The sequence below is a fragment of the Geotrypetes seraphini genome, chromosome 13 (assembly GCF_902459505.1).
Source record: "Geotrypetes seraphini chromosome 13, aGeoSer1.1, whole genome shotgun sequence".
Taxonomy (NCBI): Eukaryota; Metazoa; Chordata; class Amphibia; order Gymnophiona; family Dermophiidae; genus Geotrypetes; species Geotrypetes seraphini.
This window is the reverse complement of record NC_047096.1, coordinates 17,640,699-17,660,704: the sequence shown is the minus strand read 5'-3', so window position 1 is coordinate 17,660,704 and position 20,006 is coordinate 17,640,699. Positions and strand designations below refer to the sequence as shown.

At 46.3% G+C, this 20,006-nt stretch overlaps 1 protein-coding gene across 2 annotated transcripts in view; it reads right to left on the bottom strand.

The window, feature by feature from the left end:
- Positions 1-19,740, bottom strand: part of KLHL12 (kelch like family member 12) — a 29,615-nt gene extending 9,875 nt beyond the window's left edge. Inside the window, exons 1-9 of one of the 2 annotated variants that reach the window (XM_033918510.1) lie at positions 19,586-19,738; positions 19,443-19,506; positions 14,612-14,857; positions 12,508-12,661; positions 10,488-10,705; positions 6,998-7,147; positions 5,961-6,075; positions 1,913-2,019; positions 1,178-1,373 (exon numbers count right to left, since the gene is read on the bottom strand). In XM_033918510.1, the coding sequence (XP_033774401.1) occupies positions 1,178-1,373; positions 1,913-2,019; positions 5,961-6,075; positions 6,998-7,147; positions 10,488-10,705; positions 12,508-12,661; positions 14,612-14,797 (1,126 nt within the window). In that variant the 5' untranslated portion in view covers positions 14,798-14,857; positions 19,443-19,506; positions 19,586-19,738. Of the gene's footprint in view, positions 1-1,177; positions 1,374-1,912; positions 2,020-5,960; positions 6,076-6,997; positions 7,148-10,487; positions 10,706-12,507; positions 12,662-14,611; positions 14,858-19,442; positions 19,507-19,585 lie in introns of both variants that reach the window. The other variant, XM_033918511.1, reaches the window with a different exon arrangement.
- Positions 19,741-20,006: the final 266 nt, after the last annotated feature.

The following is a 20,006-nucleotide window of genomic DNA, read 5'->3' as shown; positions in this document are numbered from 1 at the left end:
CTGCTGTTTTCACTATAAAGCAATGCTGTCCAATTCACATCGATTTGTTTCCCCCCTCCAAATCAGACTTTCCGATTCAGTTAAAAGTTCTCTTCTCTCCCCCTCTTCCCCCATGAGAACATAAGATTTGTCACTGCTGGGTCAGACCAGTGGTCCATTATGCCCAGCAGTCCGCTAACACGCTGGACCTTAGGTCAAAGACCAGTGCCCTATTTGAGTCTAGCCTTACCTACATATGTTCTGGTCCATCAGGAACTTATCTAACCTTTTCTTGAATCCCTGAAGGGTGTTTCCCCCTATAACAGCCTCTGGAAGAGTGTTCCAGATTTCTACCACTCTCTGGGTGAAGAAGAACTTCCTTACATTTGTAACTTTAACTTTTAACTTTAATGAGTGCCCTCTCGTTCTCTTCACCTTGGAGAGGGTGAACAATCTCTCTTTCTCTACTAAGTCAATTCCCTTCTATATCTTGAATGTTTCGATCATGTCCCCTCTCAGTCTCCTCTTTTCAAGGGAGAAGAGGCCCAGTTTCTCTAGCCTCTCATTGTATGGCAACTCCCCCCCAGGCCTGATATACCTTCAGGGCCTCCTAAAGCAGCAGCAGCAGCAGTGGACGACTAGCAGATGCAGGCTCTGAACAGGCTTGTTTGCGGCCTGCCCCACCAGGGATTCCCTCTGCTGCGTCAATGAAAAATTTTTCCCCTGAATTGGGCAGCACTACTATAAAGAGTCTTTGGGGGCAAGAGACACACAGGAGACTCGGGTGGCTGCTGCAACACAGGCTTAGAAGCGTGGGGGGAAAGGCAACAGGTGGAAAGGAGGAAGGGGCACATAAGATCAAAATGGAGAATGTGTGCAGGAGAAAAGGGGAGGAGTAATAAGAAAGAAGGAAAGACAGTTAATGAGGACAATGTAGCTGGCAAGGATGAGAGAATGACCGGGGCTCATACAGGAGGCAACAGCAGTAGTCAGTCTAGCCTGGACCTGAAACAGAAGAGGTGGCAGTTGGCTTGACATTGGGCTGTGAGGAACAGGACAAAAAAATCCAACTTGTGTATCCTCTGTCCAGGAAGTTCAGCAGGGTTCAAAGGGATGATGTGAAACTGTGGGGACAAGGAAGGAATGCAGACAGAGGGCAAATGGAGAGTTGTACTAGCAAACAAGCTAGTGCTCAAACCTCCAAAGGTTGTGGCTCCTGCCAGACCACGCCGCACATTCATAGGAGCCACGGAGTACCAGACACCATCTTCCTCTGACGTATAATCCAAGCATTCCACAGAGCTGAGACGGGACCGGCCATCATAGCCACCAATCACGTAGACACGGTCATTAAGGGAGACTGTGGCAACGTAGCGGCGTTTACGGGTAATGCTCTATGAAAAGAGAAAGAGGATAATCACATTCAGCAGATTTCAGGGCACCCCTACAGGCCTGACTCCAGGAAGGAAGAAGCCTGGGGTAAGTCAGCCTCTCTACAGCATTCCTCCCATCTCTGGTGTTTGTAGTCTTCCTCAAGACCTTGTTGTTTCAGCACAATCTAATTTCAAACAAGTCACATTAGAACAAGTCTTTCCCTAAATAGCAGCTTTGGAAATCAGTAATTTCAAGTGAAATAACTTTAGGCTCTAAGCACGTTTCTGAGCTTCCTTAGGTGGGTGTGCTTACGAGAGAGCCATGCTGTAAAGGAAAGCGAGAACATGCTACACTTTCTCTGAGAAATAAAAGTATTCAAGCCTCACTGGACTGAAGGACTGTTTAATGTCCCTTATGACATGGCATAAGCATTCTTTGTACCATGACTGCATATATTCCATCTAGATGTGGGAAAATCTAAGCATTAATCTAGTTAGAGTCTCTCATCACAATTCTCAGTTTCCAGGCAGCTCCGACAATTGTCTAAGTCACTCCTTACCGGTAAGAAGCTCCAATCCTGAGTTTTGGGGTCATATTTCTCCACAATATCGATGGGGGACTGCTGACTGCCAAAGCCTCCAATCACCAGCAATACCTCATTAGCGCCTGACAGGCAAAGAACAAAAACAGTGACAATTAGTGGAAAATTCTCCTCCAAAAGGCTGAGTGCCCAGCCCAAGAGAGAATTTTTTAACCTATCCTGTCTCCATCAGATTAATGGTATGAAGTTCTCCTCCTCCCCTCACCAGGGATGTGGCTACAATTAGGTATCGTGCCCTGCTGCATGGAAAACTGAGGCTTGATTCCAAAGGTCTGGGCTTTTACTCTTCAGTGGGGAAAGGGGATCTCAGCCATTATTCAACATCTTCTGGTTGGATTTAGGGTGCATAAGTAAAGGGGATCTAGAGGACGTCAGGATTTCAGTCACTCACCAATAGCTGGGAAAGGTGGAGGGTTTAGAAAAAAACAGGAGAATATACCCTGTGTAATTTCATGGCAACTGCTGGGCCCAAAGCTTAAAAAGGAAAAGGCCATGATCAGCTATTAGGCCATCTGAGGTTGTCACTTCAGGTGACAAATTTTTGGGAATGGCACAGTGACAATAGTGTTGCTAAGCTGTTTTCCAGTTTTGATATTTTTTCTTTGTACTCATTCGCCTGAGCTGGAAGCAGGAGCAGTGCTTAAGCACATTCTCCCTTGCTGCCCTGGAGCCCAGTCTTGAAATAAGAACCACAAATGGCTCATGTGATAGAAAACGACACACTTAAGCACTGCTTCTGCCACCGGGCTGAATGGGGTAATCTAAAACATTTGTAAGGCAACGTGGCAATATTGCTGCAGATACACGAGATGTGTGCTGCGTTAACTTCTTCTTAGCACTCCCAACACAAAAACATACGAGTGTCAATTGAAAAGCAATGAGACTGCCTCCGTTTTTCTTTCCAACCTGCCATAGTCTTTTCATTGCTGGGTCACAGCGAGAGGAAGAACACATGTCTGTGAGTACACCAGAGGTGTGTGATTGAATTTTGTGTTGAACGTGGCAAGAGTGGTAATTAAATTCTTGAAATGTTCTGGTAAGCATACGGTAGTGAAACAATTAGCTGTGCTGTGCACTCTCACAGATGAGTCTTCCTCATCATCACGGTGACCCACTGTGAAGACTGCGGCAGTCCAAATGCAGGTTCAGGAACGCAGAGAGGGGTGACATGATCGAGACATTCAAGTATCTCACGGGCCGCATCGAGGTGGAAGAAGATATCTTCTTTTTCAAGGGTCCCGCGGCAACAAGGGGGCATCCGTGGAAAATCAGGGGCGGGAATCTGCACGGGGACACCAGGAAATTCTTTTTCACTGAAAGGGTGGTTGATCGCTGGAATAGTCTTCCACTTCAGGTTATTGAGGCCAGCAGCGTGCCTGATTTTAAGGCCAAATGGGATAGACACTTGGGATCTATTCACAGAGAAAGGCAGGGGAGGGTCATTGGGGTGGGCAGACTAGATGGGCCGTGGCCCTTATCTGCCGTCTATTTCTATGAGTTTCACAAGAACCAGCAGTGTTGCCACATCTACTTAGTGGAAAGAAAAACAGAGGCAATCTCATTACTTTTCAATCAGCCCTCGTACCTGAACACTGCTCCTCCACTTCATACAAGATGAGTCAAAAGTAGGTACACAGTATTTATTCATTATTTCTTTTACAGATGTCACAAATAACATGTGTGTGAGGTTTTTGTATCAGTTACATCGTTTCGCCTTTACTTGATTATTGTTCAGTACTGTATTATACCTGTAAAATAAAAAGAATGAATAAATACTGGATATACTTCAATAGGAACTGAGATTTTGGGCCAAAAAATGGCTCAAAAATCGATTTATATTTGAGCTAACCCCATCCTGCACCCTTCAAGGGCCTCCAGTACTGTCCTGGTGGTCCAGGGAGCTGAAGCTGATGTCAATTCCTCCCTCCCAGTATCTTTGTGCAACTAGCCCGCACCTTCCCTCCCCTCCCAGTCCCCCTGCAGGTCTACCTTAGGTCTCCGGTGGTATAGCAGTGAAGCGGGACAGGAACGATCCCTTTACGCTCCTGCCCGGCAGTCTCCATAGTGAAAAAATGACTGTTGCGAGACTCATGAAGTTTGCCCGGGATCTTGCGGCAGTCATTTTTTTACTACAGAGACTGCTGGGCAGGAGCGTAAAGGGATCATTCCTGCCCCACTTCACTGCTGGACCACCAGGGACCTAAGATAGACCTGCAGGGGGACCAAGAGAGGAGGGGCGGGCTAGCTGCACAAAGTCGCCAGGAGGGAGGGATTGAATGCAGCTCCGGTTCCCCACTCCACTGGACCACCAGGGCAGTACTGGAGGCCTGCGGTGGGTCTGGGAAGGGGGGCAGACTGACTGTCTGTACCTCTGTACCACCAGGGCAGTACTGCAGGCCCTTGGGTCTGGGAGGGGGGCGTTCCGGGAAGGGGTGTGTGGATTGTCTGGCTGTAGGGAAGGGAGGAGGGGGGTTGCTTCTGCCCTGAATTGGTACTTGAATATAAACCACCAGTTTTTATTTGAGTCAACCTTTTTTCCTCTTTTTTGGGGGGAAATAGGTTACCTTGGTTTATTTTTGGATCGGTTTATATTCAAGTATATACGGTACCTACTTTTGGTCCACTCTGTATGTCCTCTACCTTTCTCCATTTTTGTCGTAGATACTCCCTACACACCAAATTCACACCTCCCTCCTACCCACTCTTCTCCATTTCCATAGATACTCTTTCTCCCTCCTCCTGGTCCTGACTGGAGTTCTGAGGAGACAACTCCTCCCCAATTGCTCTGAAGGAGACACATCCTCTCCAGCCCCAAGTGCTTGGGGCAGTACCAACTCATCACTTGTCTTTGGCAATAGATTGCCTTCAGCCCTCTAGAGCAGTGTTTTTCAACCTTTTTACACCTATGGACCGGCAGAAATAAGAAAATTATTCTGTGGACCGGCATCGGTCCGTGGACCGGCGGTTGAAGAACACTGGGCTAAGTCGTAGGCCAAATCGCACCCATCTCTACCCAATGTCCACCCCAGACCCTGCCCTCATAATAGTACTAATTGCACCTTGCACATCCCTTGCCTCATCTGGAAGCCTTTCCTCTGACGTTGCAATGTCAGAGAGAAGGCTTCCGGTTCAGGCGCAGGACGCACGTAGGAGCCACTGCCCGTGGCTTTGTGCACTGAATCAGTTAGGAAGAGGGAGCTGGCTCGAAGATAACGCCGCATCGATTGCACCGTGGACCGGCGGTTGAAGAACACTGTTTTGGGCCTGATGCACGTGTTGGCCCTGTGGACCGGCAGGAAATTTCTGTGGACCAGCACTGGTCCATGGACCGGCGGTTGAAGAACACTGGGCTAAGTCGTAGGCCAAATCGCGCCCATCTCTACCCAATGTCCACCCCAGACCCTGCCCTCATAATAGTACTAATTGCACCTTGCACATCCCTTGCCTCATCTGGAAGCCTTCCCTCTGACGTTGCAATGTCAGAGAGAAGGCTTCCGGTTCAGGCGCAGGACGCACGTAGGAGCCACTGCCCGTGGCTTTGTGCACTGAATCAGTTAGGAAGAGGGAGCTGGCTCGAAGATAACGCCGCATCGATTGCACCGTGGACCGGCGGTTGAAGAACACTGTTTTGGGCCTGATGCACGTGTTGGCCCTGTGGACCGGCAGGAAATTTCTGTGGACCAGCACTGGTCCATGGACCGGTGGTTGAAGAACACTGCTCTAGAGTGCCTTTATATGAGCAACTGGAACATGTTTGTATAGTCAGACATCCCAGGACATATACAAAGCAAGCGCATAACTGAGTAATCGCTTTTCATATGATTTCCATCACATACAGCTTTCTCCAAGGTAGAATGCAAATGTTTTATGCCTTAGTGACCTGCGTCGGATTGGGAGGAGATAGAAGGAAATCCATATTGCCAATTATTAGCTATGATCGGAACAGATTTGCAGCATGTTGCTCTACAACAGCAGTCGCTATTCTAGGCAGGCCTCAGACTCATACCCAAGCGAGCCCGGGTGCGTGGCCCCTGCATCTGACTCCGCAGCTCAGGCCGCAGGTGGAATTTCTTTGCCTCATCCACCAAGTCCCTGCACTGTAAGCTGCATCGAATCAATGGCTTGGAAAAGAAAAAACAAAAACCAGAGTTCAGTTTAGATTCTCTGTAGATTGTTATAAGTACGGTAAGAAAAGATCAGCTGCCTTATACCAGAAGCTGGAATGACCCAAGGGGAAGATAACAAGTAGCTAAACAGAGTAGGAGGGATGCCTATAGCTTCTGGTATGCAACTGCTTCTAACAAACATGTCACTGTGGAAAATGAAACTATGAGGAAAGTTTTGAGAATCACACAGTCACTACCAACTAGAAACCAGTGTATCTCAACTCGGTCCTGGAGTACCCCCTTGCCAGTCAGGTTTTCAGGATATCTATAATGAATATGCATAAACTTGATTTGCATACATGGCCTCCATTATATGCAAATTTCTTTCATGCATATTCATTGTGGATATCCTGAAAACCTGACTGGCAAGGGGGAACTCCAGGACCGAGTTGAGAAACACTGAACTAGACTGTAATAGACTAAACTGCTTTCAACTCTTAACTCTCATTCACTGCTGTCAGCTACCTAGGCCCACTGTATCATTTCCTCTACCATAATGTTCCCAACCCTGTAATGTCCTGTCTAAATTAGACTGTAAGCTCTTCTGAGCAGGGACTGTCTATTGTATACTAAAATGTACAGCGCTGCATTTGCCTTTTCAGCGCTATAGTAGCAGTAATAGAGTGCACAGCCTGATAACAGTGAACATAGGACTCATGCTATTTTTGTACTTATAGGGCAGGATCTTAGCACAATGTATGGATGTGTTAGCCTGGGCAGGACGGGGGACTACTGATAATAAATGTCAGAAAAGTGCCAGCACAATGTTTGATGGTAACTGATAGCGAATCACAGGGTTGTCCAAGTGAGAGATAGGACACTGGCAGTGGGCCCCATGGCTCCCCAAGTGTGATTTTTGTGCTCAGTGCCAGCATACCTCAGCGTCTATCACATCAGTGATGTACCGTGGTGTGAGCAGCGGCATGCGCACATACTGTAACAGCTCTGGTAGCGATTCTTCACGCTCCTCCTTCAATTGCTTCACCCAGTTGATCACAGCTTCAAACACAGGCTCTTCCGAGTCCACCTGAGGATCGTAGAAACCCATGACAATAGCATGAAAGCAGGGGTAATAAAAACAGGCAAACATGAGGACACAATGTGCAAGGACAGAAAAGTATCTACGGATGCACAGGTAAACCAATGTGGAAAAACATCAAATTAAACTACTGTATTTTCACGCATATAATGCGCATGCTATACACGATTTTACAAACCGAGCATAACCATGCGCGTTATATGCGTGAGCGGGTTTTACAATTTGTTTTTTACATTTCTGGTTCCCCCCGATGTCCGATTCATCCCCCAGCCTCCCCCCCGCACCGTTTGCGGTGGAGAAGCAGCCTACCGTGGGTTCGCGAAGCCAGTGAGTCCTGCGCTGCTTCCTCTGCCATGGTCCCGCCCCTTCTCTGACGTCAGAGAAGGGGCGGGACCGCGGCAGAGGAAGCAGCCCAGAGAAGGGGCAGGACCGCGGCAGAGGAAGCAGCCCAGAGAAGGGGCGGGAGTGCGGCAGAGGAAGCAGCGCAGGGCTCACTGGCATCGCGAACCCACGGTAGGCTGCTTCTCCACCGCAAACGGTGCGGGGGGGCTGGGGGATGAATCGGACATCGGGGGGGGGGTGCGAGCGGTCCTTCAGGGTGGGGGTGCAAGCGGTCCTTCAGGGTGGGGAGGCCAGCGGTCCTTCAGGGTGGGGAGGCCAGCGGTCCTTCAGAGTGGGGGGGCCAGCAGTCCTTCGGGGTGGGGCATCAGGCTTTCAGGGTGGGGCGGGCCTTCAAGGGGGGGACAGGACTTCAGGGGGGGGATAGGACTTCAGGGGGGGATAGGACTTCTTCAAAAACTCGCAGGTAGAGGTGAATAACCCACTGGTTAAGACTCATGTTCCATTTGCATTGGAATAATAATTAGGTTTGCATGTTAATCGTGGTTAAAAAATGTATTCATGATTAATAATTAATCACATACAGCCCACATTCTCCTCTGCAACCCACTGCCCTTGCACCTGGCTTACCCATAAAATTAGGTCTTCAGATCTACTACCAGCACTGGGCCTTCCCCTCTGACCTAACCACCTCCTTCTGAAAACAGGAACTTACGTCAGAAAGGGATGGGCTGGCTCAGAGGAAAAGGCCCGATGCTGGTTTCAGACAGCCTTTCAAGTAGGGCTGCCACTGGCTACAAAGACGAAGACCTGGTTTTATGGGTAAGCCAGGTGAGCAGTATATTAAATTTTAAATAAAACTTAAACTTGAAAAACTTGAGAGGGCTCACACTGGATCTGAGAGCAGGAGAAAGGGGATATTGGGGAACTCCCTAGAGACCAGGGCCCCTACCTATTCACTGGCTGGTGGGCTAGTTGAAGCTCTATCAACCAAAGAAATCCGCTGCTTGAGTTGCCCCCTTCCTCCTCATATTGCATCAGGAGAAGAGAAGTCAGCAGCATGCCTCCAGCCGCTGACACCTGCACACCCCAAGCATGCTTATTTCATGCATGAACTCAGCATGCTCAGGGAATGCCAGCATCAGTGGCTGGAGATACCCCTCTGACTTCCTTGGTCTTGAGGCAGCACAAGGAGGTAGCTTTGGAAATGGATTTCTTTGATTGGCAGGGCTTTGGCATTCCCACCAGCAAAGGTCTGATGCCTAATATGGGGAGGAGGAAGAGGAAATGAATGTCCTCCCAGCCCCTCTCCCCTTGATTGCTGACTGTGTACCAACATTAATTACAAGATTACAATTTTTAATTGTTCAATTAATCATGATTAAAAGTTTTAATCAAAATGCAGCCTCACTAATAAATCATTTCTATAGCACTATCAGACAATCACAGCACTGCACTCATTATATGTAGGTACTAGATCTGTCCTGCAGAAACTTGTGCAAACTTTTGTACTAGTAACCTGGACTGAAAGAATTCTTAAATTTATGTCAAATCTGTTATTAGTTAAACTAGGGGACACTCCACGAAACACAGTACTATCTGAAAGAGTTAATAACTGTTAAATCTGTTTCACGCCACTCCTGATTTTCAAAATCTCTATCATATCCTCTTTCAGCTAGCTCTTCTTCAGGCATGTCTTAAGGTAGCCATGCCAACCGTTTTAGAGACCAGCTCACTCACCAACCAATCTCCTGCGTGGCAGAGTGCCAAAGAAGGTACAATTATTATGTCCCTTCCTTAGCTCCCCCCACCCCTGACTCCCGTCAACTCATTAAACAAACCAAAACCCCAAATTCCTCTTCAATTTTGACAAGTTCGTTTGTGAAAGCACTTTTCTTAGGATCCTGTAACCCAATGGTACTAGTTCATGCTTAGTGATTCATTCCACTATCTTGCTTACTAGTCAATGTTAAACCTACTAGTCTGTGGTATTCCAAGTCCTCCTGGTTCTCATCTTTGTGGATGGGGACTACATCTGCTCTTAACATAGTAAACAACAGCAGATAAAGACCTGGTCTGCCAAATAAGTACATACATTACAAATTCAGGATTTGTTCAATTGTCTTTGTTCATTCAATCTCAGGTGATACAATTAACAGAGCTGCGAGGGTACAGACAGCAGTAGCTCCTTTAGTTACATCAATATTTTGGGATGTATCCCTTTAGGTCCCATAGCCTTATGCCAATACTGTGTGTGCAGTAGCAGGCTAAGAACAAGAGAAGCTAAGGTTCAAATCCTGCTTCCACCACTGACCTTGGGCGAGTCGTTTAATCCTTGGTTGTCTCAGGTATAAATTTAGATTGAAAGTGTTCTAGGGACTGGGAAATATCTATCTGAATATAACGCACTTTAAGTTTCCAATGAAAAGGCACAAGCTAAATCCAAACCAATGCTACCTCCCCTACATAGGCCTGTAAGTCCTTGTCTTTTGGTCTATCACTTTCTGCGTATGGTCTGAATACCAGCCAGAAGTATCTAAGATATCCGGTTTGTCCTCACACTCATTCCTAAAGCTGACTTTGCTTTTCATTCTTATTCTTCCCCTTTAGTTTTCCTTTCTTTCACTTATAAGAGTAAAGAAAGATTGCCTTCCTTTAATGATTTGCAATACGGACTTCTGTTTGAGCCTTCAGCATTCTAACCACCTTTCCCATCTCCCTTTGTTTCTCACATCTTCCACCTCCTCTTCATAAATATTCATGACATACACGACATAAAACAAATGCAAAGAGGAGGCAAAAAAGGTTAGAACTACATTTTACAGACACACAAAAAAATAAAATTACAAATTCTTGAATCCCAGAAGTGGCAGATCAGAAGACACAAGACAACAGAGAATTGCTGCCAGGTCCCCCTTTCTAACACCTGAGTCATTCCAGGGCCTCTCTGCTGCCTGTCCCATCACCTTCCTCTCCCACATTTCATTACCTGAATCTCATCACACTTGATGAGCTTCTCCACCTCTGTCTGCTGTAGGAGGATGAACTCTTCATGTTGTACCACCTCTGGAAAGTGCTTCTGGCTGAAGACCTCGGCTGCCTGCATAAGGTCCACACAGTTATGTGTCTCTGCAAAATCTCGAATCCCCAAGCAGTTGGTTGGGTCCAACTGACTCTCCAAGAACTCACAGCATGCTTGTTTCACCCCTAAGGGAAAATTCAGAGAAACATAAGAAATTAGTACAGAACATTCAACACCATAGTGCTTCCAAGTATCCAGTCTGCACAGCCATGCTCCAACCCAAGGATGAGACACCTCCCAGAAACCACCCCGTATGGCCTTAATCTAAACCCAGGCCTGAGACACCTCCCAGAAGCCACACCACAAGGCCTTAATCTAAACCCAGGCCTGAGACACCTCCCTGAAACCATCGCTCATTGCTTTATTCTAACCAAGTAGTTGAAAGGGCTTTCTAGTTCTATCATTTTTTGAATAGTGGTTTAGTAATGTGGCCTATTAAAAAACAAACCAAGCAGCTTTCATAGACCCCATTCCAACTCAGTCATGAGAAATATTCCTAATAACCTTCCTACACTGCTCCCAATCTAACACAGGGATGAATTTTTCCCCCACTTGGTGGACAAGAAAAACTTTATAAGGACAACTATGTCAAAGTTGGAAAAAAGGCACCTATTTTATAAATTAGAATCGGTCCCAATAATGCAAAAATCTATACCTTCTTGGGAGGCAGGTGTAAATTTGTTTAGGTTCTCTATGTGCAAATGTATATTTTATATAATATAAAAACATGCATTTTTCCTTTTTACTTGTATTGTAACAATGAATATAAATTGAAAAAACCCCACCATTCCCATCAAATCACAACATTTTTCATTTATGTCAGAATAGTTTAGCCCATTCTCAGCATTGGGGCAATCTCACAATTCATCATTGAATGCATAAAAAAACCCCTATAGATTAGATTTTAGCTTATCTTATACTGATGCTCAAAATCTTAGGACTAGGAGACCTAACACCAACATGAATCTATGTTTCACCATGCAGCTGTATCAAATGCCGGTTTCTAATAGTTTTTGGGGGGTCTTGCTATAATATGGACATCTATATTTTTATTGTGTATTAAACAAGCATTTGAAAAAGTATCTCTTTATTTGTATTTAACCATCTTTATGAAGAAATTCACCCAAGGTGGTGTACAGAAGCTACAATTCAAAATGAAACTTAGAATTTTGTTAAAAGCATAACAGTAGTAAAAAGACCATATAAAAACACATATAATTGAGTGAGGTAATATATAAAATACATGGATCAATGATGAATTGTGAGATTGCATCTGGGCTAAACTACTTTATATCCTGATAGATCTGACATACATGAAAGATTTTGTGATGTGATGGGATTGGTTGTTGTTTTATACTTTATCTTTTCCTACTATTCCCAATATTTCTATACATATCTTTGCTATTATGATTTATTTTATATAATCTGATGCAAAAAGCAACTACAATCCAGAGGAAAAAAGGACCTTTGTTCTACATAGAAAACGGGGAAACTCCAAAGCCAAAAACAAAGTGAAACAATAGCTCCTGGATGTCACAGAGGAAACAGATAAATGAATGCAAAATTTATTGAATATGTTTAAAATGTCCAAGCTTTAAAATACACATTGGTAAATGAGACAAATCAATCTGAGGACAGATGTGTCAACAAATACATCACACCATTCTACTGCTTTTCTGTACAAATGTCTTTGCTCGTTCAGTGGACTTACTTTTAACATGCAATTTATTAAGAGCCATTTCCAGCATATAAATTATGCTTTGCCTGCAGAATCTCCTCTATAAATTTACCCCCCTCCCCCATAGGGAATTTGGCTTTTTCCTTAATTCTTTCAATCTGTGTTTAATGCCAATACCCTTTTTGGCAGATATTATGAATATATGAAGCAACTTTCAGCTGGAAGCATCCATGTAGCTCATGCACTTACCTTTCAGCTGCAGCAGGCAAGCTGCAGGCAGCAGTTCCTGCACATTTTCCACAGTCACATGTACAGTCTCTGTATATACGAAGTCCAGGAGGATCTCCATGGTAGAGGAAGTCAGGCCTTGGATATCAACGAAAGACTTCCCCTTCTCAGAGAGCTGGAAAAGCACACAGGCCAAAACCAAGTTTACTTATGGAGATGCTAAAACTGGCAGAGCAGGATGCATATGGATAGACATTTTGCATACAGAAGAACAGCATAGTCCTCATCCAGTTCTGTGTTTTAGTATTTATAGACCGCACTTCACTATAACAACAATGTGGTTTACAAAATATATAAAAGAAAACGCCATTCTAAAAAGTAAAAGTTAATAGTTAAAAGTAAAACAATAACATCTGTAAAATGGTCAGAGCACACTCCCCCCAAAATTAGGTAATCGATGGAAAAGCTGAACCAAAGAAATAAGTCTTCAAAAGAGACCTAAATTTTGGATAAGTTCACAATGTATCTCATTTGGAAGAGAATTCCAGAGAATAGTAACAGAAATAAAGAAGGCAGACTTGTGACTTGATGATAGCTTGACTACATGAACTGAAGGTAAGGACAATTGACGAATAGATACAGAACGCAAATTACGTGTTGGCTTGCAAGGAACTAATAATTTCGCCAAATAATCTGGTTCACCCGATTGTAACACTTAAAAAACTAAAGATAAAGCCTTATGCATCAAATGATATTTCACAGGAAGCCAATGATTCTCTTTCAGAAATGGAGAAATATGGTCATATCTACGAATATTAAAAATTCTAACAACAGTATTTTGTATAGTCTGTAATTTTTTTTATAGATTTCAATGGCAATCAAGTATAGATAATGTTACAATAATTGATCTTGGAAGTAACTAAAGAATAAATAAGGGCTTCACAGCAAGGGATAGTAGACAACCTTTTCTTTGAGTTTGACGAGACACTGTAGAAAGCTCTACATTAGAAATGGGTTCACCCACACTGCCTGTCCCTCAAGTTATTCAATTTTGCTCCTTTACTTTCATGCCCCACAACAGACAGCTCAGACAAACATCACTCTCCAAACAGTTAACACCCTCCAAAGTTCTGGGCTGTATTTTGGACTCCATGCTATCAATGGAGCTGCAAATCTCCAACCTCTGGAAGAAAACCTTCTTTACTATGAGACAACTGAGACTCATCAGTCCATACTTCTATCAACAGCACTTTCCCCTGCTCATGCAGATGTTGATCCTGTCCCAGCTAGATTACTGCAACTCCATCTACATGGATATCAGCATCACCCTTACCCGCAAAATGCAGCTCATACAAAACAAAGCTACAAGACTCATATTCAAACTGAAAAAATAAACCTCAATCTCTAACTACCTCAAACAACTTCACTGGCTATCCATCTCATCTGGAATAAAATTCAAAAACATCTTGCATTATGCACCACAGACTCTACGGATGCTCTGCTGCACCACTAATTCACCTGTTCAAAGACTGCATGTCTTTCAAGAAATTGTTAAAAACACAATTGTTTGTGGTCAACTTTCTCTAACTCTGTGGTTATTATTTGCTTCAGATTTGAATTATTCTGCATTAAGGAAATTTTGTGGGGGAGATCGACTTATTTGTTTACTGCATTTTATAATGTTTGTTTGTGTTCGAAATTGTGGATGTCATTGTTAATGACTGTAACAGACTTCATGACATCATTCATTGAATCATACTAATTTTCTTGCTGTACTTGATTCCTCCTCTAAATGTTCTTTTAACGTACCTCCCATGGCTCGCTCCGCTGAGCAATACCAAACTACTTCTTTCACTACACGGAACGGCTTTCTCTACCTTGAGAAATTCCAAGGTCTTAATATACCTCTAGTAGTGCATCCTTGTATTGTAATGCTTATCTAAGCTTCTCTGCAGTGTACTAAACAGTTCTCCTTTTCTGTTCTGTAAGTCGCCTCAAACCTTTGCACAAATACCAGATTAAATTAGATATATTCCAGGATTTTCTCTATCAATCTGTCCCCACCAGGCTCCCACTGCACCATTACATTGTATAAATAGCTTCACCCTGGCCCCCCCACCATTACCTCACTGGTGAACATAGCACAGAAGTAGTCACTGCAGGCGGCCAGAACAATGCGGTGGGCAGGAAAGTCCTTCAGGTCCACACGCAGAGTGACATCACAGAGCGTATTACTCTTGCGCAGTGAGTTCATGGCATTCAGGATGGACTTAGCATGAGAGTTGGTCATGATGTCTTTAGGGGCCATCATGCCTTGATCTTAGACACGGGAAGGCAACGAGGAGGGCTCACATGTCAGTCCACCTGCATACTGGGAGAAAGGGTAAAGAGTCACAGAATGAAGCTCAAATATTCTGTTTGGAGATGTTCTTAAATTTGAGATCCACCCCACCTTACTCAAAACAGGCGATCCTGACCCGACAATCCCCCCTCCCTCCCTCCAGCCCCAGCAGGACCTTTCCTCTGCCGTGTCACTATTGACACAGCAAAGGAAAGCCCTGCTGGGGCTGGCCGCAAGTAGCCTGTTTACAGTGTTGCCTCTGCTGACCAACTGCCGCTGCAGCTTTGAGAGAGCCACAGGTAAGAGATCATCAGCTCCACAGGGTGAGGGTGGTCTATTGGAGGCCAGATCACATGGAGAGGGAGGCAGAGATGGGGGGAAGGTGGACCAAATTTGGTGGGGGGAAGAAGGGACATAGATGCTGGATCTGCAGGGTGAAGAGCAGGGGGAGAGGGAAGATGGATGGATGCTGAACCCATAAATGTTGGGGGGGGGGGGAAGAAAGTGACCCAGACAAGAAAAGAGGGTGGGAAGGAAGAGATGCTGGACCTAGGAGTGGAGGGAGGATATAGGAAGAGTGAGTTTATTGATTGCCATTTAACTAAAATTGCACACTGTTTTCACAAAGCTGTTTTTGTCTTTGTCTTAATTTGCTTATTCCTTACTGTATTTCAATATTAATATCAAGGCAAACAGAGTATATGGTATGGGGTATAGGTCCTGTTTCTGAATCTTTTTCCAACATCTTTGTTCTTAAACAGATTTTATGCATATGGCTTTGATTTTACCATGCTAGACAAACGCACCAAAGTTCATAAGGATAATCAAAATCCAATACAACTCTTTTATATCAAAATAACACACTCCGACAACCGAATTAAGTAGAGCACTATTATCAAATGTTGCTTACTCGTGTAGCAAATCTCTGACAATGCAAATGCTTAAAGATGTGTTGATAACCAGGAGGAACGAAAAAGCCTCAGAATCCCTCCCACACTAACTTTAGTTGAGAAAAGTGTGAGAATTCCAAACTGGGGTAAATTACTTCATCGGCATAAAAAAAAAAACCTCCTCAACTGAGTAACATCAAAAAAAGCCTTGTGCAATGCAGAGAACAGTACCGTATTTTCACGCAAATAACACGCACCCGTATAAAACGCGCACACGTGTATAGCGCGCAGAAATCACGATGATAAGCACAAAAACTTTGGTATAACGCGCTCACGATTATACCGCGCATGCTGCCCGACTCTCCGTTCACCCCCCTGACTTCCGTGCACTGCCCCGCCTCTCCGTGCGCTGTCCCGACTCTCCGTTCACCCCCCCTGACTTTCGTGCACTGCCCCGACTTTCCGTGCGCTGTCCCGACTCTCCGTTCACCCCCCCCTGACTTCCGTGCACTGTCCCCCCTTGAAGGTCTGTCCCCATCCTGAAAGCCTGATGCCCCCCCCCCCGACGTCCGATACATCCCTCCCCCCGAAGGACCGCCGATTCCCCAACAATATCGGGCCAGGAGGGAGCCCAAATCCTCCTGGCCACGGCGACCCCCTAACCCCACCCCGCACTACATTACGGGCAGGAGGGATCCCAGGCCCTCCTGCCCTCGACGCAAACCCCCCTCCCCCCAACGACCGCCCCCCCAGCCGACCCGCGACCACCCTGGCGACCCCCACGACCCCCCCACCCCCCTTCCCCGTACCTTTGGTAGTTGGGCCAGAAGGGAGCCCAAACCCTCCTGGCCACGGCGACCCCCTAACCCCACCCCGCACTACATTACGGGCAGGAGGGATCCCAGGCCCTCCTGCCCTCGACGCAAACCCCCCTCCCCCCCAACGACCGCCCCCCCCAAGAACCTCCGACCGCCCCCCCAGCCGACCCGCGACCCCCCTGGCGACCCCCACGACCCCCCCCACCCCCCTTCCCCGTACCTTTGGTAGTTGGCCGGACAGACGGGAGCCAAACCCGCCTGTCCGGCAGGCAGCCAACGAAGGAATGAGGCCGGATTGGCCCATCCATCCTAAAGCTCCGCCTACTGGTGGGGCCTAAGGCGCGTGGGCCAATCAGAATAGGCCCTGGAGCCTTAGGTCCCACCTGGGGGCGCGGCCTGAGGCACATGGTCGGGTTGGGCCCATGTGCCTCAGGCCGCGCCCCCAGGTGGGACCTAAGGCTCCAGGGCCTATTCTGATTGGCCCACGCGCCTTAGGCCCCACCAGTAGGCGGAGCTTTAGGATGGATGGGCCAATCCGGCCTCATTCCTTCGTTGGCTGCCTGCCGGACAGGCGGGTTTGGCTCCCGTCTGTCCGGCCAACTACCAAAGGTACGGGGAAGGGGGGTGGGGGGGTCGCCAGGGGGATCGCGGGTCGGCTGGGGGGCGGTCGGAGGTTCTTGGGGGGGGACGGTCGTTGGGGGGGAGGGGGGTTTGCGTCGAGGGCAGGAGGGCCTGGGATCCCTCCTGCCCGTAATGTAGTGCGGGGTGGGGTTAGGGGGTCGCCGTGGCCAGGAGGGTTTGGGCTCCCTTCTGGCCCGATATTGTCGGGAAGTCGGCGGTCCTTCGGGGTGGGGGTGCGAGTGGTCCTGCCGGGGGGGGGGATGTATCGGACGTCGGGGAGTCGGCCGGGCAAGAGGGCTTGGGCTCCCTCTTGCTCCGATCGTGGATGCGGGTGCGGGTGGGAGCGCGTGCGAGTGGTCGTTCGGGGTGGGGGTGCGAGTGGTCCTGCTGGGAGGGTGAATCGGGCGTCGGGCGGGGTGGGAACTATGTTTTAAAACTTTTGTATACCGCGCTCACGCATATAACGCGCGAGGGGTATGCGCGGTAGGTAAAAACGCGTATAACGCGCGCGTTATATGCGTGAAAATACGGTAATCAAAAACTGAACAAATAAGTAATTTAAATATTCATCCAGTAACTAAATTAATGGAGTACTTATCCCCAATGCGGATTTTACCATGACCATAAATAGTGTTGGATGGACAGCATAATTAAAGCAACCATCCTTTGAACAGATCTCACTTGCTCCCCATACCTTTTGCCCCACAAATACAAACAGTCTCTGTGGGGGGTGAAAGGGTATTTGTAAAAATTAATTCCTATGAGCATATTAAAAAGCAAAGTGACAGGACCTATATGTCTTGAGGGTCCTTTTACTAAGGTGTGCTAACGATTAGTGCCATGAAGTCCACAAGAATACAACAGTGCACTTTAGTAAAAGACCCCCTTAATGTACTACATTTTTCCACTATGCTGGCCCTATATAAAGGTACCTGAACTTGCTGCTAATACAATTAACTAATAAACTAATTTTTTTTTTTTAAATATCACCCCCTCTCAAACCATCTTTTCCATATAAATTTCATTTTGAAATCTTTGTTCTTTTTGTATCCATCAAACCCTAATTTCCATTGGTAAGCATATGTTAACACCCATGAGTTAGTCTAAGCAAGATCCAGCAGCATGCACAGTTTGCCTTCCAGCAACAGGCTCTCTTACGGATAATCTCTCAGATCTATGGTTATGCTATTTCATATCAGGCAATTTATAGCTTTCCAGGATGTCCATGAAACTGAGCCTGGCAGCAAGACTATAACCCTGATTTCATCTTTGTCTATCACATCCTGGCGCTAAGCTACATACAGCAAGGTCACACATCCAATACCACATTTTCAACATCGCCACACCTGAGACATCCCCATTTTGACTGATAAAAGCCGGATACAAAAGAACAAAACAGAATAGCAATTGTATAGGTGTCTATTCCAAGCGATTATCGGAGAGGAAGATTTTTTTAAATATCAAGAAATGCACTCAGAAACAAAGAAAATGTGGCATCAGTTTTCAACCACAATCTATTCAACATGCATGACTTCTCCACCGAAATATACGAAATCAAGCTCTTCACAAAATAACTTCCTGTATTGAAAGAAAAAAAGCAGCCTTGATCAGATGCGAATCAAAAAATTGATATGACCTACAGTTAAGCACATAGCACCTTAAAAATGGCATCAGAAGAAACTATGCCTGGAGTAGTCCTAGTGCAGTGGTCTCAAACCTGCGACCCTGGGGGACCACATGCAGCCCGCCGGGTACTATTTTGAGGCCCTCGGTATGTTTATCATAATCCCAAAAGTAAAATAAAACAGTTTCTTGATCAAATGTCTCTTGAGCTATAAATGACAATATTATTATTAAGACTTAGCCAAAAGGAAAGATTTATACACTATAAAGAGTTTTACCTCGTGCAAAATTATCATTTCTTTAATAAGACATTGATTGTTTTTTTCTGAGACCCTCCAAGTACCTACAAATTCAAAATGTGGCCCTGCAAAGGGTTTCAGTTTGAGACCACTGGGTTAGAGACAGCATTTGGGGGAAGGGGGGGGGATGGTTCAGGGGACTTCTGATAATTGTTGAAGAGGGGCATAGCCGTCTTCAGGGCCCATGATTGCCCCTTGCCTCAGGATGAAAGTGGGTAGTACAATGACCAGCTCATTTATGGTGTGGGGAGGCGTGCGTGCGTGTGTGCAGAAAGCCCTAAATTGGGACGGGGATTGCAATCTGTGTGTGAGTGCGCGTGAAAGCAAAGTGGTTCCCAAGCACAGGTGTGGTTTGACTACTTACTTTTGGCGAGGGTAAAGAAATCATACTGGCAGTAGGGGCAGGGAAACTGCTTTCACATTAGCAACTGCAAAATTAAGAGATACCAGGTCACACACACACATTCGACTAGCCTCCCCCTCCTCCCATCACACCGTCAAACTTACACCTGAGGCCATCCATCACCGGCCCGCAGCGCGCCTTCGCCAGGGCCAGGGCCCGTGCCCTCATACAAACTCTCTCCCTCGGAGGAGTCCCGCCTGGCAGGAAACAGGAAGTCGCGTCAGGGGAAGGCGGGCGCGTTGAAAGCGTTGCGTCAGTGGAGGGCGGGAGCGAACAAGGGCTCGCGGGAATGGTAGTTCTCTCTCTGGGCCTGGGGCCGATTTTATTGATCATGTTAGGGCCCTTAGCGCTCCTGTAGGCTTCAGTTGCCAGCTGCACTCCCTTCTGGTTGAGGGTTCACTTGCTACTTCTGTGTGATGTGTTACCTCTGCCAATTTTCTCTAGTGCTAAACATAAATTTGAAGGTAGGACAGGAACATTGAGAAGGAGAGATGTGAGGACCAAGGTGGAAGAAGCTAAGAGAAG